General features: G+C 42.4%; 1 protein-coding gene across 5 annotated transcripts in view; it reads right to left on the bottom strand.

Moving 5' to 3' along the window:
• letm1 (leucine zipper-EF-hand containing transmembrane protein 1) overlaps positions 1-23,588 on the bottom strand; it is a 37,875-nt gene extending 14,287 nt beyond the window's left edge. For all 5 annotated transcript variants that reach the window (XM_072677812.1, XM_072677813.1, XM_072677814.1 and 2 more), the window contains exons 1-10: positions 23,295-23,588; positions 12,643-12,700; positions 11,094-11,583; positions 6,381-6,524; positions 6,053-6,190; positions 5,555-5,758; positions 4,317-4,436; positions 4,037-4,168; positions 2,000-2,164; positions 1,459-1,557 (exon numbers count right to left, since the gene is read on the bottom strand). In XM_072677812.1, the coding sequence (XP_072533913.1) occupies positions 1,459-1,557; positions 2,000-2,164; positions 4,037-4,168; positions 4,317-4,436; positions 5,555-5,758; positions 6,053-6,190; positions 6,381-6,524; positions 11,094-11,583; positions 12,643-12,700; positions 23,295-23,379 (1,635 nt within the window). In that variant the 5' untranslated portion in view covers positions 23,380-23,588. The remainder of the gene's footprint in view (positions 1-1,458; positions 1,558-1,999; positions 2,165-4,036; positions 4,169-4,316; positions 4,437-5,554; positions 5,759-6,052; positions 6,191-6,380; positions 6,525-11,093; positions 11,584-12,642; positions 12,701-23,294) is intronic.
• Positions 23,589-24,769: the final 1,181 nt, after the last annotated feature.

The following is a 24,769-nucleotide window of genomic DNA, read 5'->3' as shown; positions in this document are numbered from 1 at the left end:
TGAAAGCAGATCAGTGTATAACCTGAAAGCGCAGAAACCTCTGCCACTGCTCAAACTGGCGGCAGCATAAAGAAAATGAGTTAACACACAGATGCACAGACACACATTACACAAAGCATTGTAAGCTGAAGAAATCAGTAAGTTAATTAAAGCCACAATCAGGAATTGTACCCAGGACAAAGCTGCCCATAAAAAACTCAGAGTGCCATCATGCAGTAAAAATGTCACCTTGTGTGTTTAAGGTGGTAGTCATCTGACTCCTGCAGATGGCGCTGCATGAGCATGATTGGGCTATTAATACCTGTGTGGTGTGTGTATTGGGATTGAGAAGAGGTGGTACAGTGCAGTGAATGTCTCATTGGATGTGTGGGGAAAATGGGTTGAAAAAAAGCAGATGTTAATGCTTCCAGAAGTCAATGCCAGTCTTTCACTGTGAACACTTCACAAGAAACTGCGCACCAGGAACATGTGGAGCAAAGTGGCATACAAAAGGTGCGACGAGAATAAGGAGAATTTTCTTTAGACTGGGATTTTTGACACTGCTGGTAGACCTGTATGACCGTATGCTTCGATGTCCCTGCAAATTCAGCTACTTTCTTCACACTGTGGCCTTTGACACACCCAACTCATTGTGCCATTCATTTACATATGCTTTGCGGCCCATTTTCCACACATTGAACGAAGCCTTCACTGCACTGTACCACCTCTTCTCAATCTATGAATGAATCCCATCACACACACCCAGGTATTTATAGCCAGATCATTCTTGTGGAGGATCAGCAGGAGCCTAAAGTTACTACCACCTTAAAGGAGCTATATATATATATATATATATATATATATATATATATATGTGTGTGTGTGACAATGTCAATGAGTTTCGAAAAATCTCTAGGTCTCTGAGCCATGGAGGACTGTGGCATTATCAGGATATCCGGAGAGCTGGAGATCTCTAGATGATAAGGCCAACGCTTAGACAAATGGGCCACTCAGGAGGCTCTCTCAGGTATCTTAAATTTTGACTTCTATCAGAAAAAAATTCTATCAAATTATTTACTGTATTAAATCGTGACACTTCTATCATTACACCCCCAAATATATGTAAGTGAATTCCTGATTTAAAGAACTTTAAAAGGTACACTCATTTTATCTTCAAAGCTAAATATTAAGTCATGAGTTCAAACCCAGAATTGCTTGACATTACCCAGACCAGTTCAGGAGAAATTATTTGTTTATATATATCTATCTATCCATATATATATATATATACTAACTAACTAACTAATAACTAAATCTTCATGACATTTTATTAGTGTACCTTTCCCACGCATACACATACTTTCATTTAAAACCTTTTTGTTTAATGTGAGAAGAATATAGTTGTGCTGAGTCATCCTCACAGAAGCTCACAAGGCTTAAACAATCCGTAAATCTGAGGCTTGTGTGAGTTATTGTTACCTTAATGCCTTCCAGCACAGGTGCTGTGTCTCGTAGTGTTTCAGAGTGGATGGCCACATCTACACTGGAAAGAGCAGCATCTGCCTCCAACTCAGCTTTCTACAAACACACACACACACACACACACACACACACACACACACACACACACACACACACACAGATATGACAATGAGTCTCTCTTTACCCATTTGAGCAATCATATAAACATACATTAGTACAAAGTACAATTTTCAGGGCCAGTTTCCCAGATCTAGATTAAGTTAAAGCCAAGTGAATCACCATTTACATTTCAACTTAGTCTAAGACTTGGTCTAATCCATGTCCAGGAAACAGGCTCATGACGTAATACATTCATTTTTATGCAATCTGTATAATTGTGGGTTCAGCCAAGCATAACTAGTTATACAGTGCAGCATTACAATGAAGCAGTAAGACTGAAAGGTAACTATAGCTACTACACTAGCTATTCATAGATGGGTGTGCTTATCCATCTGTGAAAAAGGATCATAAAGTAAGCGCGAGTGACATGTCCTCGGACCTGCTGTTCTTTGGCTTTCTCCGCAGCGTCGGCCAGCCTCTCCATCTCCTTCTCTCTGTTCTCCTGAAGTATAGCCGCCTCCTCTTGCAGCATGGTCTCCAGCTTAGTCTTATTATCCACCTTAGAGAAGTCCATCTCCGCCACCTTCATCTGAGCCTCTTTAGCCTTGGAACACACACACACGAACAGGCCTTATATTAATATTAGCAACAGAGCAGTAACATCTTTGTGCTTATGCAATTTGGCAAAAAGTATTGGGACACACTTCCTAATCATGCCATGTAGTCTGTCTTTACACACATATTTGTGAATGAACGGCTTGTTCTAAAGAGCTCACTGAATTCCAGCATGGTTCTGGGAACTCATTATACTGATTTAGAATAGACAACAGACCGAGGGTTTGGAAGCAATATTAACTCTGTTAATAATTTATTAATATTATCAAGTTAAAACACTGAACAATCTGTATATTAACAGTACTACACTGTCAGTACAGTGTAATGTATGATATATGCCAATATGACAATATGGAAACCGTGAAAAATAATGCGTAATAATAATAATATTATGCCATAATATGTCACAAAAAGCTTTTCTGGAAGCATCATAGATATTATCTGTACTTTTACAACACTGCCCAACTACCAGGTTAATTATGACCCCAAGTTCCCATGTCCATTCATACCTACCAGATGTAAGAAAATATATATATAAAAAAAAAAGAACATGAGATATCATATGCTGTGAAAAGTATTGTGATATTACACTTATGTCAGATCACCTACTCCTCCTGGCATATTTTGCTCATCACGACTCCCCTAGAGAATTGGTATTGTAGCTCTAATCACATCTACCTTATTCTCCCATTCAGATGCTCCAAAAGGCTCCCCTTAAAGCAGCATTATGTGAGAATTGGAATTTCTTGCTTATGCATTTTCCCCTAGTTGGGAAGTGGAATTCACACTTTGAGCCACCACTAAAGAACACGCTTATTCACATGCTCTTACGAGTGGTGTCCAGTCCATTTTACGAAAGTTATATACTGGAAATCATAAAAACTCTATTCTCCCTATTACAGGTCACTGGAGAATCACAATGATATTTTAGGCTAGAAGGCTACATATTGTTGCTTTAAGCAGAATTAAATGGGTTAAATCAGGAGTTTAAAAATAATCCAAATCTGCTCAATGTTATGTACTGTGAGCACGGCAAATATCATGAGGATTTTTTATTACAGAATATTTTTTATATGTTCCCTATAAGAACTACTCTATGAACAATTAAGATTCTAAAACAATATGTTCTGAAATATTTTCTCAATCTTATAATCACCTTACGCTGGTCTTAGACTTTAAGAGCTCGGAAGGTAAGCTTAAAAAATGCTTGGTTTTAATAGCTAGTGGAATTAATGTCTAATTTAACACGATTATGTGGAGATTGTTCTTACAGTAAGATTCGCATTTGCGTAAGGAAAATCATGGCTTTCCGGCATCCCGTCACAGTCAACATATTTTCCAAGGATGTTGGCTGCTTCCTCCACCGTCTCTTCTAGTTCTTCTTTACTGAATATTTTTACAGCTACAGTTTAGAGATGAACAGACTGATCTGCTATGTACCATTATCAGTGGATTTTAAGCCTAAATATGCAATCAGCCGATCATGCGATAATCATTAAAAATTATTCCTATTTAGCGAGTTTGCTGCAGTGTTGTGTGTGGCCCAAGAAGCTGCAGTTCCTCATTCAGCTGCTAGATGGCAATATGGACCTCACTCATGGCTGCAGAGAGCCATTAAATCTGTTGTTGAAATCTGCTCCCAGTATAGAAAGTTGCCAGTCTGGCTCTTTTTAATTGAATAATGGAAATAATGGTTAACCTAAATGAAACATGTCTCCCACCATTTAATCTACATTATAAACAGATTAAATAAAAAAATGGTATCTTAAAATTCTTCTTTCAGTTTTGCTTAGGAAAGCTTTTGTGAATCCAGCCCCAGTATTCTCATAAAACATCAGTGGGGGTGTTGTAGTACACATACCACTATCTCAGGCAGGGTCTGCAGTGTGGTTTTGAGTTGGTCTGCAGGTGACAGAGTGTCAGGGAGGAACATCGCCCTGGACAGCAGCAGCAGAGAGGTGGGGATGTGCTGGTTCAGATGCAGCTCCAACCACTGTCAATCACACAGATATATACACACACACACACGCACACAAAATTAAAACCACTCTTGGCTACACACACTGTACGACCGCCTGCCAAAATCACCATAATCACAACACTGACTTACTGAACCCTTACTGTGTGTTTGCGTGCGTTACCTGTTTCAGCTGTTCTTTTAGCCTGTCTTCGGTGACACCCAGAGCTCTCATCCCTCGCACCCTGCATGCGGCCTGTAACTCATTCACATTCAGGCTGTCCACTCCCTCTTCCGCTATCAGCTGTGGACAGAAAATCACAGCTCAGACTCACAACACACAGGGCTGATGTCTTATTTAGACAGTGATTCAGTCAGACCTGGCACCACTGCGGGCAAGCTAACCCACCCAACAGTCCTTCAGTTAATCAAGTGCAGCTACTAGTTCCAGTTTGGCTCGTTTTATGTTAATATATCAAAAAAGAGAAAGCATATTATCACGATCATGCAAAACCCTTGTATCTCCAATATGCCAACTTTACAGGAGGACCAAAAAAACTTAACTTTCAATTGAAGTCAATGTAAACACATTTTTCATTCCAAGTCATTTTCAAGCATTTCTATTGGTCCTTTCGTAATGACATTTTAACAATATGTAAAGAATGACTGTAGGGTTTAAATCGTTGTACAATGGCACAGTGACAATATCCACCATCCATATCTGCTGGTCTCCTGTCTCAGTACAGTACATAGCAGCAGTTGGAGGCTTTTCTGCATAGTAGATTGCTGTGGTGACCAGTGGGGGCGTCAAAATTTGGAAGGCCACTGCCCAGCACTACGCAACAGTGTGAAAAGTCCTCGCTATGTCATTGTTTGTTGAGGAAGAGTTACAAATGCAGCAGAATTGAATTATCGACCTCTTGTGGGCGCACTAGCCAGGTCCAGAAGAGCAGCAGAGTGATTTATTGGCATGAAATGGCTTTTGTTGGACAAATCATATGTTATTACAAAATGTGTGTGTGAATGTGTGTGAAAAGGTTTGCAGTCATTTTTTTGCATGTCCACAGTCTTGACAAGTGAGAATATCTTAAATCTAGCAAATATATTAATTATATAATAAAATAAATGCTAAGTATAGGTGTAATGTTTATTGAGACATTTTTACTAGGTCAAAAAGAGGCAGATATTAACTAGAATGAATGCAATTTCACATGCCAGAATATCACTTCTCATAGTCAATGACTGGACATACCACTATTCTGTCTCCATAATTCATAAGTGTTGTTGTAATGGTGATGTTTGGCAATTAAAGATATAATAACCAAAATAAAGCCCCTCCTATTTATTATTTGCCCTCAAGTCTTGCTGCTGGGTCTAGATTTGGTTCAGGATAAAAGATAAGCTACCGGCAAGCCCACGTACCTTGTCATCGGCGCGGATGGCGCGGAGCTTCATGATGAGCTGGAAGCGCAGGAAGTTGTTGGTGCCAATGGACTGCAGCTCCAGCAGCCTGCATAGAGCCACCAGCTGCGGGCGCGTCAGGTTGTCCAGAGTCAGCTCATCTTCAAACAGCTTGGAGAAGCGGATGATCTGCTCATTACTGGGTCTTTCCCCAGAGTCCCGGATCTGAAGGAAATACAGACCAAAAGACGAAAGAATGAGCCGTATTTTTTAAGAGTGACACAAATTAAAGGACGAGTTGTTGAAGAGTAAGGCATAATCTAGTGTATATGTATGACCACACGGGGGCAACGCAGAGCTTTTTAAGATTAATCTGGGCGGGGAAAAAGAGAGCTTTGATGACCCAGACATTTTGGGTTCAACAAACTGTGCAGAATGTTCTACCCTGGATTATCGTAGGTGCACTGTCTCTTGTTCAAAGAAAAAAGGAGCAAATGAGTGTGAGCACTGTTAGGTCACCTTCTGGAAGAAGGTAGAAAACTCCTCAGTGACGTTTCCTTTGTCTGCTTTGTTCCTCAGTGCAATCTCCTCCACGGTGTCCTGCAAGAACTTGGCCATCTCCAGCTTCACTCTCAGCTCCTTCTTCAGCCTTTCTTCCTACAACATACCAACAACACAAGTCTGAAGCTCTGAAACACTGTTTTACCTTCTACTGCAGAATTAATTCATCAACTACTAGATTTCCATGTCATATGAACACTTATTTTGACTATAGAGGAGGAAACACACAATTTTGTGAACACACATCCATACACTGGCCACACAGGAAGCTGGTGGATCACTGTACCTTCTTAGACTGAGTCTCAAAGGTGGACGGCAGCATGTTGGGGAAAAGCTTCAGAGCAACAGGAAGCAAGAACTCCATAAAGGGAACGATGATGAAGACCAGAAATGGCAGGAGCCGAAATACATCCGCACATGTCCTCAGAAACTATAGACAAAAAAGGGAAAAAAAAGAATGTGAATTATTATAAGCAGCATATACAATACATATACAAGGAAAACGTCCTGACATTGTCGTTCGGTTAAATTCAGACTTCAGGATCTGTGGACCTGGCTCAGATTTTGAGTCACGAGGTCTAGAACACAAATATAGGCTTTTATTAAGGTTTCAAAACAACCACTAAAGCTACACGTCTTGTCTGAGTGTTCTATGCCATGCTCATGATGGTAAAAGAGTGCTTACCATCATAAATAGTGTACACTATATGGTGGGGCAGTGGTGGCTCAGCGGTTAGAGCTAAGGGCTATTGATAACAGGGTTGTGGGTTCAATTCATGCGCTCAGCAAGCTGCCACTGTTGGGCCCTTGAGCAAGGCCCTTCACTTTCTCTACTCCCCGCCCGCTGGAGTATGCTGCCCACCGCTCTGGGTGTGTGTGTGTTCACTGCCCCTTGTACACTAGTGTGTGTGTGTGTGTGTGTGTGTGTGTTCACTACCACAGAGGGGTCCAAATGCGGAGGACACAATTTGCTGTACATAGTACATAGTGACAAATACCTGCACCTATACTATTTATGTTTGTGGACACCCCTTCTAATGAAAGCTTTTAGCTACTTTAAGTTGCACCCAATGCTGACACAGTTGTGCAAATGCACACAAACACAGATTGTCTCGTCCCTGTAGAGAAATACTACCAGTAATACAGGACGCTCTAGAGCAGATAAGCATGAACCTCTTGGCACCATGACTAATGCCATGTGTGGGCTGGAGGGGTATAAAGCCTCCCCAACAATGAGCACAGTTCCACTGCTCCAAAATCTAGTAGAAAGCCTTTCCGGGACAGAAAAAGCAGGAAAGTATTTTGTTAATATCCTTGATTTTAGAAGAAACAATGAATGAGCAGGTGTCCCAATACTTTTTCCATCTAGTGTATCTCTCCACCATGAATAAAACTAAAAACGCTTTAGTGCGTCTGATTTCACGTCACCACCACTGTAAACAGATTCTCTAGAATGACTCATTTAGCATCCAACTCTGGGTGACTGTGGAGAGCTTCACTTTTTAACTGTTTGGAAAATTTGAGTCATGGTGGAATTCCCCTTTAAGGTAGATCTTTTTTTATTGTTAAAAAGAATTACATGAGAATTACCTTTGAGACCTTTGAGAGTTTTTTGATAGAGTAACAACAATAAGCACAATGCTGAACTGGAAATAGTGAACTTATAATATTATATATTTTATATAATACAATATAGTAAGGCCTACACTGATGCAACTAACACATGGTATTACACAAAAGAAATCTAAGGTCTCGTCAGTGAGATGCTAGGGTCATGCAGAGATATCACAAATTTAGTAAGCAAATAATTTGACATTTGACAACTGTGCAAGAAAACAGTTACTGCTGTTTTGACTCACACATCCTACTCATTTAAACTTAGCATATGCACTAAGAGCATGCCCTGTATCCAGTAGGAGGAAACAGCGAGCCTCACAAGACTGTGTACCAAAACTGATCCTCCTACATGTCTCTTCTTCACACATCCCATCCCCCTTCCTTCTCCATCACTGCTGGTCATTCCTGTCTCTAGCCCTATTTGGATGTTCTGTCATCACTCATCTCTGCTATCAGCCTACCAATAAAACAATCAACAACACTACATCACACCTGACCAGCTTCCCACAGGGAGTTTTATGAGGCGATTATCTAACTTGGATCCAAGTGAACCAAACATGGGATGGAAGTTTGGCCATAACAGAAGGTTCCTCTCCCTTCTCTCCACCTGCATGTCAGGGGTCCTATAGGAACAAAGGCAAGCAGGCTGAAAAGAAGCTTTGTGCGTTTCCCATTGACATGTATATCGCCTCAGTCAGGGAGAGGTGAAGGGGGGGGTATAAGGAAAGCGGGAGAAAAAGAGGCATGGGGTCTGACTGCTTTAGAGAGACAGAGGAGGAAAGAGAGAGAAATAGGAGAGAGAGAGAGAGAGAAATAGGGAGATTGATAAGAAGTGACACCTCAGGCCTCAGGCCTGAATGTGAATGAGAATTAAGGAGGCAGGAGGAAAGAGCAGCAGTGGGGAGTTAACGTAGATGCTAACTGAGATTAACGTGGGGACGTTTAACGTGCTTTAAATAAGACAGGTCCACATGAACAAGAAAGAACTAACTGTGTGACGTTGTTAGCATAGCCGTTCACACACAATACTGCATTAACTGCAGTCTTGTAAACGTAATGTAATTGTAATGTAAACGGTCTCTAGTCCACTACATACTAAGAAAAGGCTAATGCTACATGCTAACGCTAAATGGCAGACCTAGTTTCTCTTTCGGCATGGCCTTAAACTCTCTTCTACCTCTGTTAGAAGTTCTGCAGCTCTCAGAGGGAGATCACATTACCACAATAGACACAAAAGAGCATTGAGGACGACGCGGGGTGGTGATTATCCAATATCCTGACCTCTCTAATGCCCTTGCCGCTGAATGCAATCAAATCCTCACAGCAATGCTCCAAAATCTAGTAGAAAGCCTCGCCTGAACAGTCGAGACAGTCACTCCAACAAAGGCAGGATCAATACCTTTTTTATAACCTTTGATTTTTAGTAGAAATCAATGAATGAGCAGGTGTCCCAATACTTTTGTCCATGTAGCGTACTCTAATCTATAAGCCATACGATCACTGATATGGACTCACTCACAAGTTGCTGAGTCAGCCACTCCGTGCAAATCAGACAACCGTGGTCATAAAGTACAGAGACTAGTTTATCAGTCAGCTAATAGCAGGACTTTCATCAAAGGTGTTTGCAACAGAGGCATGTTGCTGGAAGGACACCGAGAACAACTGCCACGTGACGACAGACACCAGCTATTTAGTAACTGACCACTGGTGTGCCTTTGAATCTGGCCATGTTTCACTTTCCAGTCGGTAGGCAGTGATCGGGGCAAAGAGGCGGGGCTGCATGTATATTTAAATATGAGCTGAGCAAAGATCCTTCTGGAATGCAACACCACCGCAGTGGGTCATGTGCCTGTCGGAGAGACTGAGACAGTCAGACATTAGCGCTATGCTAACAATAAGCTAGTGTTACAGTGCAGGAGAGAAACAGGGTGAACCCAGGTTGCTTAAACCTTTTGTTCTATGTAAGGAATTGCATTTTTTTTTTTTTTTTTTGGGGGGGGGGGGGGGGGTTCTTTTTACAATCTTAAAAATAAAAGATGCTACAACAGGTTCTTTGAGGAATGCCTTAGTAGAACCACTTTTGGATCCATAGTAGAACCAAATTTCTTAGAACCACACATCTATTTTCCAAACATCTTATGGAATCAAACATGCGTCTATTATGGATCCAAAAGTGGTTCTTCTATGGCATTGCTTCTGTAGCACCTTTATTTTTAAGAGTGTTTAAGAGGTCAGTGAATGCCGGATCACATACTGAGAGGCATTCCTGCAAGCATCCATACGATTCCCAGACGTGCACAATTCCACAGTGTTCATACAAACAAGATACATTATGTGTCCAAATGTTTGTGGACACCCCTTCTAATAAACGCATGGGCTACTGTGAGTTGCACCCACTGCTGACACAGATCTGCAAGTGCGCACACACAGCTTGTCAGGTCTCTGTAGAGAGGTACTGCCAATAGAATAGGACTCATGATAAACATGAACCTACTGGCACCATGCTTAATGCCAGGCATGAGCTAGAGGGGTATGTGGGAAAGGGGTAGGGTGGTGGTGATCAAACATCCAGACCTTACTAATGCTCTTGTCGCTGAATGGCAGAGCTAGTTTCTCTTTCGGCGTGGCCTTAAACTCTCTTCAACCTCTGTTAGATGTTCTGCAGCTCTCAGAGGGAGATCACATTACCACAATAGACACTGGGCTACTGGCCAGCAGACACATATGCTTCAGCTCAGTACAGCGTGTCACCATAGAGCTGCTCTGGTGGCCAATCAATCATTAGCCAGGAAGAGGGAGAGGCAGAGAGCGGTACAGAGAGAGGGAGTGAGAGGACAGAAGGGCAGGAAGATCCCACACTGAGCCACGTATGGAGTTATTTCTATTTAAACCCAACCTTGACCCGCAGAATGACCTTCCACGCTGACTTTACCTCAATGAGGTCAAAAACCCATTCTAGGCTGCTAGACGTGCCTGATGGCTCTGTCAGTCTCCTGAGCTCAGGCCCTATCAAATCGCCTCTCTCCAGGAGAGCCCGCATCCAGTACCATCTAAATGATCCTTACATGGAGACTCTGCGTGACGCTAATTTAAGTCATTAATCACGAGAAGTGATCCAGTCAGGATTTACAGGGTTTGGATTAAACCATTACACCAGGCCTATCCCGGTCACCCCAAATACTCTTTGGCATCCATCTGCTCCACAGGACTTAATTACATTACATGGAGTTAAATACACGTGACCGTGACAGGGCAGAATGACCAGGCCAAGTCCTAGACCTAGAAGATCTTGTACTTTCATCACTTGTTAAACTGTTCATGCATTTAAAGTGGACGAGACCACATATAGTATCCAAGACTGTTTGTGTGTGTGTGTTTATACCTGTCTTCTTTCTCGGCGTGACAGAGCGTTTCCGTTCAGCACTCTCCACAGCATGCGTCCGGCGATGGTTGTGTCGATCCACAGTAGCCGGAAGCCGTGGTAGTAGTGCTTCACCTCGTCAATCACACGCTGCCCTAGCGTTCTCCGCACGGGCTCCGCATCCACTGTCGGACTGTAAACGGGTCCCCCCTCTTCCAGCTTCTTATTCCGGTCTTTCAGGGAGCGCAAGGAGCGCTCCACCTTCGAGTCGTCGTGGAGGCGGCCTGAGGTGTGCACCCACCGCACTGGCGCGGTGCACAGCTGGGAGATTGTAGGATGAGAGGTGGAATAAGTGTGGCCGGTTAGGGTGGAGTCAGGGATCAGGACGGCACAGTAAAGACGAGACGAAGACGAAGCTGAGGGACGACGACGGACAGACGCGTGGTCAGGGTATAGCAGTGGCCTGAGAGGGGACGTCTGGGCCACTGAACTGCTTCTGAGAACATCAGGACTGGAAAGAAACGGAAAGCAGAGAACGCTCACAGTGGAAGACTGCACAGTAGTTGCATGTCTGTAGATAAAGTTGTTGCATCTCATTAAACATAAGGATGTTTAACCTTCATTTGAACAATATTGAGAGATATAGATAAAATAATTACAGAGATGATTTTGGAGGTTGCATGGCTTAGCGGTCTAATGTGCTACCACTATGGCCTGGAGGTCAGAGTTCAAATCCCAAGCCATGCCGCTTTGGCCGTGCTGTCTCCAGGTGGGTAGATGGGGTCTCTCTCTCCCCCTCATTAATGACAAAGCAGTGTTGGCCAGCACAGGCAACCATTAGTTGGTGTAATGGCATCTGTCCGAGCGTGTTGGCTGCCTGGCGATGCCGCATTGGCGGCAATTAGAAAAAGGTGGTGTGTTACCCTTACCCTCCTAGTATTGGGAACAGAGCTAGGGGGTGCTACAAAAGGGTGGGTTAATTGGCAGTATAAAAAACAAAAAAACACAAATTATTTAAAAAAACAAAAAGAGAGGGGATTTTGGAGGAGCCTGTCTTATTTAAACCTCAGGCATTTAGTTTGATTTGCTCTTGATTGGTTAAGTGTTAAGTCTCATTACCATGGTGAGATCCAAAGAGCTCTCTGAGCAAGGATAGATGGGCTGATCAGACACAGATACACAGATGATCCTTTCACCTCTACAAGTGAGTTTGAATTTTGAGGGGAGGTGTGCAAGGACGAAAAAATAAAAAAAAAACATCAACGTTTGAGAGAACACCTATGCAAAGCCGAGGACTTCTGGAACAATGTGTTTGACAGATAAGGTTTAAGTCCTGCCCTGATTCAGCTGTATATGGTTAGTTATAATAACTGTATCTCTCAATGTTGTTAAAATAAAAATCAAATATCCATTTTTAACTGTACATTAGTCTTGTTGATCCTAGTAATACATTTAATATACCAAACATTTCTTGGCTGATCGGCTATATTGTACAGTACTGTCTGAAAATGTACTGGGTAATGACAAGAGTTCTGGCTGAGGCCAACTCTGCACTTTCACATCAGGTTACCTGTTTGCAGCCAGCCTTAGAGCAGTACAACCGAAACAAGCTCCTTCTGTCAGGTGTCCTGAAACACAGATATGAGAGAGAGAGAGAGAGAGAGAGAGAGAGAGAGAGAGAGAGAGAGAGAGAGAGAGAACGAACAAGATTTATTTGTTAAGAATAAGAGCCATTTATATATTGTTATTTTTAAGTCATAATGCAATGCAACGTGGACTACAGTAAGGCTACAACAGTAGGACTACTTTGATAGTTAAAAACTCTATTGTTGTCATCTATAAATGTAACTTTAGGCTGTTAGCTTGAGGCTAAAACAGTTTTAATGAACTTCCCTGCTAATATGATTTATGATCATAACAGATATAAACACAAATATATTGTCAAAATTGAAAACCAAAGATACCAACAGAATAAAACTAAACCAGCTTTTCCTTCATCATTTCCCCATTATTTTTCAGATCAGTAAGAATTTTAAAAGGAGACAAGTGAGAGACAGTAGTTTTAGCTTTCAGTCTGGAAATATTTTGTGTTCATGCTACGCTTGTCTTAGTGACTTTTATTTTGACACTGTCTGGCCAGCACCCTCCGGTAAGCTGATTGACCAGTTTTGCTGAAGGGCGGGACGTTTTCCGTAACCAGCGAGGTGATTGGCTCTTTCTGTTGAAGGGCGGGACTAGTATTACTCCCGTTCATATTTCAACCAGTGAGGGATCTCTTTATTCTTAACGTCTGTGGGTTCACTTCCTAGAAGATTACTCATTTTTCTCAGTCACTCCTTTGCTCTACACGCTGCGTTCGCACAACTGAGAACACTGTATTTCACACTGTTGTGACTTATTTGTCTTTTAGTCCTTTAGTCCGTAGTTCGCGTGCGTCCAGAACCGCTCCTAGTTCGCGCGAGAAACATGCGTGATGAGGTCACCTACTGATCGCTCCACAGCGCCTCACAGCCCAAAGCCCCTCTAGCCGACTCTTGGTACTAGTCATGTTGACCAGTTGACCCAAAGCATCCCACTGAACGCTTGGATTCGCTTATTGTTAAGAGGTGTCCGAATACTTTTGGCTGTTCCACGTTTCCGAACCACAACACGCAACACGCCACAGAAGCGGCAGACACTACATACAGTCACGTTTGGGCACCCTTGGCCAAATGACACTTCTTTGGGGCTTTGGGGGGAGGGGGCAGTTTGCTTAAAGGAGCCCATGCTTAATGAGTGTTGGTACAGACTACAGACAAAATGTGTCATTTGGCCGAAGGTGTCCAAACATTTGCTCAAGACTGAATCTTTGAGCCAGAAGCTCACTGTTCAGATATTTAAGCAGGAGGCCAATGTCAACTTTCGTCACGAGAGCGGGGCTGGCAGAAGAACAGCGGCAACACCACTGAGGGACAGGGGCTTTCCTGCCTTATTCAGAGCAAAGCAAGCCTTCAGCTCTTGTGCAATTCTTGAACTACGGCTTTCGTTCTAAAGGTTGAGTGGATTTTCTTTAGGTCACATTAGCCTGTATTACATCAGACAGGGTGATGCATGTAGTCACACAGAGATTCAGAAAACACACACATCCACAACCAGATTGAATACAGCACCTGACACTACTGTACATTTCCCTCATTTGCATGTGTGGTTAGGAACTGCGAACATCATCCTATCAAAACGGACAGTGCAGATGGCAGATCGCACATATAGGCTATTATGTAGTAGTTGTCTCTGGCTTTAATTGGGTCCAGTGTTACCAAAATGCAGTCACTATCCACACATTTACTCACTGCTTGTAAAACAGTGCGATACTGCGTCCTATAATATAGGTCAGGAGTGACTTCCATAGATTTCACTACAGAGCTGAAACGTCTCCCCGTCAGCAGCAACCTTTAAATGATTCATCATTCTCCACATGCCAGGACAGGGACTGGGAGGTGGGTGTGCAGGTCTTTTCAGAACATAAAGTCATGTACTCAGAAACAGTGACCGCAGTTACCGCAGTAATTAACCCAACTGACACATGAACTTTAGAGCTGTGCTTCAGAACACCAGTCCTAACATATCTTCTTACCCTCACATCAGATCTGTACCCGAATGATCAGGGACTCAATATAATATATGTAAATGAAGAATAGTAGTTGTGTGAAAGTAACTATAGTTCTAGAGGGTATATAGTCAACCTGTACACAGTAGGTCAGGTCATTCCTGTATGCTTTAAGGCTAGTTTCTCCAATATCTTGCCATATGCAACCTTTGCACTGCAGTAGTACGTAGGGTTGCAGCAGTATACCGGTTTTAGGTATAGACATCATCATCTGGGAGAAAGACATTACTTTGTAAAACAAACTATAACAAATAAATGTTTATTGGTCACTAAAATTAATAAGTGTACTTAAACACTGTTTCTGAAGTCTGTGGGTTACTCTGATACCAGCGGTACAAGAATCGGGTTCCATGAATGGATCGATCCTTTGGGTCAGTCTAATTATCCGATACCCAATCCGGCTAATTTTGATAATATTGGGTCCGATATTCGATCCTAGTATCGGATCGGTGCATCCCTAACCATAGTATGAGTAATTGATGGCTATGTGCTTCACCAATACAATACTGGAAAAATACTAAAGGAAACCGAATAAAGAATCCCACCAACTTCCTACTATTTTCAGATAAAAAAAAAAAACAATCAATTGATTAATTGAGAAAATAATCATTAACATAAACTCCACCTCATGTGCAGCTTTCTTATTTATTTATTTATTTTATTTAATTGATTCATTTGTTTATTAAAGGGGAGACATATACTTCCAATATAAAATATAAAAATGTTTATTGGATAGTAAAGTCTTTGTTCAGTCCTTTAAGGGTCATTGCGATTAACCTGATAATAATATTAATGACTAAGAGGAAGAGGAGGAAGAAAAAATGAAATACTGTATACTGTGATACTGTAAAAGTGTGATATTTGCTAAGATGGTTGTAATACTGTTAAAATTCCATACCACTGCCACCCTTCTAGTACACTCTACAAAATAAAAGGTGCTACAAAAGGTTCTGTTCTTTTGTATGACAAACATTGTTCTTTATGGAACCAGAAGTAGTTCTTCTATGGCATCGCTCAAAGAATCATTCCCCGTCAAAATCCACTCAGACAAGTGACCTTCAAACTGTAATACTCCACCTCTTGTTTTAAGATGAATCGATGAGCCAAGAGGAGCTATTAGATCTGCCTTTCCCCTCCCACTGGGAAGCCATCTCTTAAACAACGGCCCCAACTACACTCTTAAATGGTTTTCTAAATGGTTCTTGGCTTAGGCCTACACTTCTAGGAAAAGCCTGCAGTTGGTCTGGAACTATTACATTATGTAAAGCTTCCAATCATGCATAAATTATTTAAAATTATATCCAGAATCTTTTAAAAGATGTTTTCTATGACTCTAAAACACAGAAACACCTCTTTCCTGACATATTATTAGAAAGATATGGATCTATCCATGTACACTATATGGACAAAAGTACTGAGACATCTGCTCATTCATTGTTCTTTCCAAAATCCTGCTTTTGTTGGGAGCAACTGTCTTTACTGTCCTGGGAAAGCTGTGAGGATTTGATTAGCATTTAGCAGCAAGAGCATTAGTGACCACCACCCCTCCTAATCCCTAAAGTACAGGATGGAGCACCATCATTCCAGAGAACACAGTACCACTGCTCCACAGCTCAATGCTGGGGCCTTTATACCCCTCTAGCTCATGCCTGGCATTTGGGACTAGACAAGATGTGTGTGTGTGTGTGTGTGAGCATCTGTGTTAACAACGGGTACAAGCCTGCACCCATTAGATTCTTTACACTAGGCGTTCACTGGATTACTCCATAGTATATCCACCTAGAGCTGGGCAATATGACGATATTTTATTGTATCGTGATCAATTTTGTTATCGTGATACACAATATGCTTTTCTAAACATATAGAGAATACTGTCAGTGCTTAATAAACACTGATCAGCTGCATGTTTCATTACTAACAGTGTGATTAGACTGGATTAATAGGATGAAATGCAGCAGATGTTGAATAAAAATCACTGTATTCATTACGGGAGAGTATCTGAACAGTAGTTTATAAGAATCTGACAACACTGATGTATTTAGTCTGTGGTTACATGCATCATGCACCACCTTAAAATGACAGACCACCGGAGGCCAAGCTACAATCAGTCCTCAACCCTTGGTCCGCTCCCCCTGCGAGGCTTGCTATCTGTGTGACCTTTGGTACAGTTCTCCTGAAGCAGCCTAATCCTGGGATGACCTACAGTCTCAATTAGTCAGTTAGGACATTCTCACATCTCCTTGTACTGTGCCGCACTGTAGGCGAGACCCTTGGCCCACTGCCAGAGCCTAATCCTGCTCTGACCAGGAAGTCACCAGGTTTTGCAGGACGTGATTACTTCTTCACCTCCTTTTCCTCTCTTTCTGAACGCTCTGACCCAGTGCGCTAATGTTAAGTCTACTTGGTAACACTGCGTTTGTCATCAGCTTCTTAAACTAAGGTCTGGACTGACTCTAAAGCCTTCATTTTAGCTGAACTGCTTTTACCTCGGGGAACAACCCCGAAAAAAACCTGTCCTTCAGATGTAATCACTGAGGAGACTTGTGATTTAAATCAAAGTTAAACGAACAAGAAAACAAGAGAAATACAAGATATCAGCAAGAGCCCACAATTCAGATATCCGTGCGTCCTCAGACTGTAGTCTTCCTAATAATTATTAATGAAGTAATTAGCGCTACTATTATTTAACTAATAATTAACATTATTAAACTGGGGGTGGGGGGAAAATGATTCTTAGATGCAGCTCGATGTGCGGTTCACAAATGTCATAAAAAAAAGTAATGTTAATTAATAAGGGAACATCGATGGACTCCATTGACATCCATTGCAAATGAATCTTACGTCACGGTGACTGCGCATTTCATCACCGATGAGTGGCAGCTAGTGTCTCGTGCCACAAAACATGAGCTGTGAATGAGAGCCACTCGGGTGCAGATCTGTCTGAGCTGTAGCAGAATGTAGTAGAGGAACAGCAGATCACTAAATCACTAGAAAACTGTTGGTGTAGTTACTGATAACATGATCACATTGCTGCTGCTGCTGCTGAAGTGGGTAAATTCCTACGTATGAAATGCTCTGCCTACACGCTAAACCTGGTCTCTCAGCCAGTGCTCCAGTGGCCCACTGTGTCAATGCTACTAGGGAGGGTAAGATGCATTACCACGTTGTATTTCCAACCCTCCAGTTGACTTGCCACATCACTTCCATTTGTTTTATTAATAATAATAATATGACATATTGGAAGACTGAAAGTAAATTTAATATGGATCATTAAAAGTACCAATGCAGAGTCACACAGTAAGGAAATAGAAATCCTGTACAGAAAAAAAAGGATGCATCAAGATGCAACGATAATCTGTTTATAATTGCATTAAGGAAATAGAATATATTAGTATATTAGTTTTTATTGTGTAATAAAAACTAATATACAACAACACTTCTTTCTGGCAACTGGAAGATCAATCCCTAAAATGATTACATCTTAACAACGGTCCGTAAAACGGTCCGTAATACCTCCATCACTGAGGTGAACATTCAGCCTACAGTGTTTCAGTCTGGGTTATGTGTGGTCACTTGGGGAAATTACACTGATACTACATCCTGTACAAGCCAGACAGTCCAATCATTATTGTTATTGTGAAATAAGGAGCACAAAACAGGCCAAAATGTTTGCGCTCGATCTGGCTCAGTTCTATGACGGAGAGCTGCTGCTGCCTTGGCACGTTGTTGCCATGGAAACCAAGTCTTTGAGCCAATCTAGTAACCCAGTGGGTTTCAGGGCCAGTACCAAGTCCACATCCACCACAGAGTCCAACACATCTATTCGTATTAACACACAGTACACGTATGTCCAAATGTTTGTGGACACCCCTTCTAATGAAGGCATTCAGCTACTTTAGATTGCACCCATTGCTGATACAGATACAGTGCAAATGCGCTCACACAGCTTGTCTAGTCCCTGTAGAAAAGTACTGCCAATAGAATAGGACTCTCTGGAGCAGATGAACATATATCTATTGGCACCATACCTAATGCCAGGCGTGGGCTAGAAGGGTGCTAGAGCCCCCCAGAATTGAGCTGTGGAGCAGTGGAACTGTGTTAGAATGATGGTGGTGCTCCATTCAATACTTTTTGCATGAGCTGAGTGCACGTTAGGGATGAGGTGGGGTGAATGAATGAGCAGGTGTCCCAATACTTTCGGACATATAGCGTAGTATTTTAAGCATTATCAAAATACAAAAGTTTACACAGGTGGGGCATAGTGAAAACTTTGAAATTTCACTTTCCATGTGAAGCAATCCTTATTAAAGAACAAATCAGCGTTAATAAGCTTGGTCCAGTGTTAATTAAAGATGTGGAATGGGAATTAAGGGAATTCAGCTGTAGTAACTTTCCCGTGTCGGACTTGCTCTTGTTCTTTCTATAGTTCTCTTGCTGCAAAGCCCAATTGTGCTTGAGCTCCCAGACTGATGACTGGACATTCTCCTGCAGGGTTTTCTGGTCAACTGAAAGTCACTGCCCAAATCCCGAAGCAGCAAAGCATCCCACCCCCATCACACTACCACCACCATGTTTGACTATATGATGTTATTACATAATATTGTCTTAGCAGCTAATGTGAGACTGTTCCTCTTGGTCAGTAGTGGTTCTGGAGTTGCATCTCTGGACACCGTTTTTTTCTCTGTCTCTTTCTAATGATGGAATCATGAACACTGACCTTATCATATATGAACTAAGCAAGACCTGCAGTTCCTGCAGCTTGGGTTGGATCTAAGGCCTTAGAAGAACCCAGATGGGGGAAACAATTAGCACTGGTATGACACTTTGCTGTCTAGAATCTTATTTCTGTAAGGGAACTGCGTTTCCATAAAAATCTCATGTTTCTTATAATGGCTGTGTCTGCATGTACTGTAAGCCTGGTTTGCCGCAGTGTTACTGCTGCTAGCCTTATCTTCTTAGGAGAAGAGCTTCCTGACCACTTCTATTTAAAGCTCCCAGTCTTGGTTTGGAAAAAATGTATCGCTATGTATTGCAAAACAAACCTATGCAAATTTATATGCCAGCTTTATTTAGGAGCATAGCCTAGCTTTTAAGCCAAGATTCAAGGTGATCACAACAGAGACCAAAGAACAAAAGGATCATTCCAGATATCCACTAGATTAACTCTGCTTGAATTTTTAGCTCCGTAGTCCAAATCAGCTTCGAACTAAAGTATTGGTCAGTCTTTGTACAATAAACTGTGGTCAAATGGCTTAAATGGTCAAATGGCTTAAAACTACAAATTACAAATTTAGCTTTAGGATATAACAAAACAGACGTTGCACAGAGGGAACATTACATTCACTTAATTCTTGCATGTGTGGTATATTATTCTGTTACAAAATCGAATGCAGAAACTAGGTATTTGGTAACCTAGGTATTTGGTAACCATTTAGCATATTTTTGTTGTCCCACAAGGTTTTATTTTAGGACCTATGAAACTGTTAATTATGGCAGTAATGTCGTTATGAGAGTGAATACCTGTGTGGCCTGAATATGTGACCTATGTACAGGGCCTAGTTAATTTAATACGACATTCTCATGGCAAACAATAGTTTTCTACAGCAAACTGATTACAAACAGCAGCTCTCACAAAAAAACGGCTTGGTTTCAGACTTCATTCATTCCTTTTTACGTCTGATGTCTGCTGGATCATTACGAGAATTTGGGTCATGTTTCATTTGGATTCTCTAGGTGTCAGGTACTTACGACACCCAGCACAGATGGGACATCAAGGACCACGCTGGGACATTTTAAGTGGCCTGCCAAAAGTGGCGTGGAGAAAGACCCTATCCTGACAAAACAATGCTTTTATCAACAAAATGATTCTCTTTGTTGACTGTGAAAGAAAAGTAGCCATGCCTGAGCTAACATCAGATGCTAGTATTGTATGTTGTCATTTTATCACAATATACAATACTGGCACAACATTATATTAAGTAGTGCAGCTGTCTAAGAGTCAGCTTTTTCACTGGTAGATCATCGGTTTGATCCCCTGGTGGAAACAATAACCCTACCTCTACCTCACTACTCAGCACGATGTTAGCCAATGGTGCAGGCATCACTAGCTTCACTAGAGCTTAAGATGGGCAAATAAATGTAAACAAGCATATTTATTATCATATAACAGCGGCAAAATCATTGTGAAGCTCCACTGACTTGTAATTCCCACTCTGGGCTCAGCAAGCTGCTAACTGCACTATGGACAATGCTCGCGAGACCTGTGTAACTCTGCGTAATCCGAGTCCGGAGTCCGGAACCAGAGTCATATTTGTGTAAAATGCTGTTATATTACTCTAAAATTCTCTTTAAACTTCTAAACTTCAACACAGAGTGTTGTGTACATAACCAATCAAAACTGACCACATGTCAGAAGCAGTTCTAAATATGAGATAAACCAAAGCAGCCAGGTATCACACTGATAACTGCCCTTTTGTGGTAAAGGCGGACTATATTTCTATATTTATATCTAGGTAACAGGGTTATTAAATTAGTTATTACATATCAATACACTCGGATCACAGATCAGTGCAGTCTTTCTGCTGCATGGAGTTACACTGCCATTCTACAACCCCAATCAAAGAGTCTAGTTTACATTCACTGCATTTGGCTGAAGCTCTTATCAGAGTGCCATGGGGAGGGCAGTGTTGTTACCACCTACTGCAATGGTGTGCATATCCCTGCGCTTCATCAAAAGCTAGGGCATATTAGCTAGTAAAGTGAACAAGTGTATAAGAACAACTATACCTTTATATCTGAATACTGAACTACTACTCATCATACTCACTGATCAGTTTACCACGTACTGGAGGTGTTGTAACGAATCCAGTGAATAAAGGAACCACCATAGGACCCAAGTAGTGCCATTAACATAGTAGTGGCATTAGGCCACTGATGGGCTACAGGCAATGACTTCAATCCTGCAAATTGTGCTTTAACAGATCAACCAAAATGAAACGCCAGCAAGAATTAGTGAAAGTGTGGCATGAAGGAGCCCCAAAACATTAACAGATGATGGTCGTCTTCCTCTTTGGTCTACCGCCAGTCCACCAACCAATGAAGGCGTTCCTTGCCATGAACGACCTTTCTGACCTTCAACCCTTTGCACCCTGACATGTTCACTGCTTCAGTCTGCTCAGGTTCTTCCATTTAAAGCACCTTTAGTTGGTCTCATCCACTCTTCATTACGCTGAATTTAGATAATGAATGGATTATACTGAAGGCAGTCTAATCAGACAGGACTTTGGAGTGTATAGACATACCTGCTAGAACATGCTACGAATTCTTAGATCTGACCATTCACGTAATTTGCTCAATCAGACAGATCGAGGCTTTCACAGAATAGGTGGCCTAATGAGTGAGTTAAGACTATACTAAGCTATGGTGACAGTGCATAAATAGCTACATGCCGCATACCAGCTGTTAAGGAACAGGTTAAGTTGATCCGGCATCCGGGCCGGTATAACTGGTATACTGGTACACAGGCAAAGAAGACCCTTAGAATGGACCACTTAGATCACTTGTGCCCACGGTGGCCCTGTAAAACGAGGAGAGCTCCTGCAGAACGTGTCCTTAGATAACCTCCAATGGGCATGAGGCAGCAGTGAGCACTCCTGTCTGTGCGCAGGCTGGCTAAAATAACAAGGCACCTCACAAAATTACAGTGCGACTAGCATGACTCATGGAAAAGTCAAGTAAAAAAAAAAAAACATTTGGAAATATCGAAGACATTCCAGCGTCATGTTTCAGCCCCTACAACGTTTAAGAGACGAACCTTAACACAGCAGGACGGTTAGAGAGATCCCGTGCCATGGATGTTTCTTTAAACGTGTGGAAACGACACGTGTGTGAACCAACAACAAAGCAGATACAAGAGACAATCCATGCCTTCTGGAAATTGCCCACCTATATACAGTATTAGACCACCACACAAAAGCCACAGACCCAGCAACACAACACGTGTCAGCGTCACCTGCTGTCACTGACGTTACCATACTGTCCACAAACCCAAGCTTTACTGCCCCTAATATCATCTACTAATGTAACATCTACGGGGTTCTGACCTGCTGGTGTGGAGCTCACAAACGAAACGTCTAGCTAACTTTCTCAACGTGGAAAAGTCCACAGTTAGCTTGCTGGCTAACCACATAAGCTAAACCGTCCGATCCAGGGGGATGTCTATAAGCCTGCTAATCAACGTTAGCTAGCTAAGTGCGTCTACTTCGTTCATGTGTAGCTAATCGAAAAACAGTCGGCTTCGTTTATTCGGCAAAAATAGCTTTTCAGCTCTTTCTGGTCCAAGTGAAATGCCCCAGGCTGGTGTTTGCCGGCTGACTGTGTCCTAACGTTGCTGGCTCTCACATCGGACACACTGACAGACCGGCAGGCAACGCTTTGAGAATAACAAGGCCAATAAGACCTCCTAACGGGACTGTGTAGAGCAGCACATCAGCTAGCTGCTCCAGTCCTGATGAACAGCACAGAAGCGACATATGAGCTACATGCAGTCACACAAACACAGGGTAAGAGGCCATTACCTTTTCTGAGCTCGTTCTTTAAGGATCTAACGTTGTGAGATTTCATCAGCGGAGTCCGAGATCTGGAGAACAAAATCAAAGCCATTGTGATCCTGTGAGGAGGAAGATCTGTCCCACGGTAATAATATCAGAAACGACGATCAGCCGGGCTGTTGTGAGTAGCTGTTGGACGGTTTACGAACTAGCTACAAAAGTCATAGTCCCAAATCCTGTCTGCCATGTCCTTGCTCTCCCTCCCTGCGCTTATCCGTCCGACGGGCTCACAGACTGTCGGCACTGCGAGGCCTTCGGCCACTTCCGCCTTCCTGTGAGCGTCAGTCGGCCAGCAGAGGGAGTGGGAGAGGGAGAGTGTGGAGGTGAGAGAGAGAGAGAGAGAGAGAGAGAGAGAGAGAGAGAGAGAGAGAGAGAGAGAGAGAGAGAGAGAGAGAGAGAGAGAGAGAGAGAGAGAGGTTCAGGTTCTTAGGAGCCATTTCAAGATCCTGTTGGTGTGACCGTGACCGTGAACGTGACCGACCAGAACCACAAGCTTAGAGCTCAGACGTTTTCTTGCGTATTCTGCACTAGTGTTTGGATTCCCTACGGCATTTCTTAAAGCAGCCGGCACACCATGAAGCAGCTGGCACACCAACCGGCACACCATGAAGCAGCAAGCACACCAAGCAGCACATCTCACAGAAGCCGGCACACCAACCGGCACATTTTACTGCTGTCAGCACAAAAACCGGCACATCCTAAAGCAGCAAGCACACCAAGCAGCACATCTCACAGAAACCGGCACATCTTACAGCAGTCTGTGCACCAACCGGCACATCCTAAAGCAACAAGCACACCAAGCAGCACACCTCACAGAAGCCGGCACTCAAACCGGCACATCTTACTTCTGTTGGCACAACAACCGGCACCTGCTAAAACAGCCAGCACACCAACCAGAACACCTTACACCAACCAGCACATCTTACAGCAGCCGGCACCCCAACTGCCACATCTTACAGCAGCTGGCACACCAACCGACACATCTTACAGCAGCCAGCAAACCTTCCGGCACATTTTATGGTAGTCGGGTTACTAACTGACACATGTTACTGCAGCCGGCACACAACCTGGCACATCCTAAACCTGCCTATATGTGGCATTCTTGGTGTAATTCAGAGGTTCTGGTAACATTCATAGAAAGTGGACACAGGAGAAACAACATTTATTTATCATAGGGTTTTACAGAACACATTTCCTGTAGAGGAAAGACTGCTTAGACTGAGAGGAATGATGCCAAATACACCACGATGACACAACAGGCCTGCTGAACTTACTAAATACCTGAAGGCCATTCTTTACTCCAGTTATCTTACATGCCAGTTCATCCACCTGTCATGCTTGCAGGTAGCCTACATACATATATATATATATATATATATATATATATATATATATACATACACACACATATATATATATATATATATATATATACATACACA

This window comes from Salminus brasiliensis, chromosome 4 (assembly GCF_030463535.1).
Source record: "Salminus brasiliensis chromosome 4, fSalBra1.hap2, whole genome shotgun sequence".
Lineage (NCBI taxonomy): Eukaryota > Metazoa > Chordata > Actinopteri > Characiformes > Bryconidae > Salminus > Salminus brasiliensis.
Note: the sequence above shows the minus strand (reverse complement) of the source record. Positions and strands in the feature narration are given on the sequence as shown.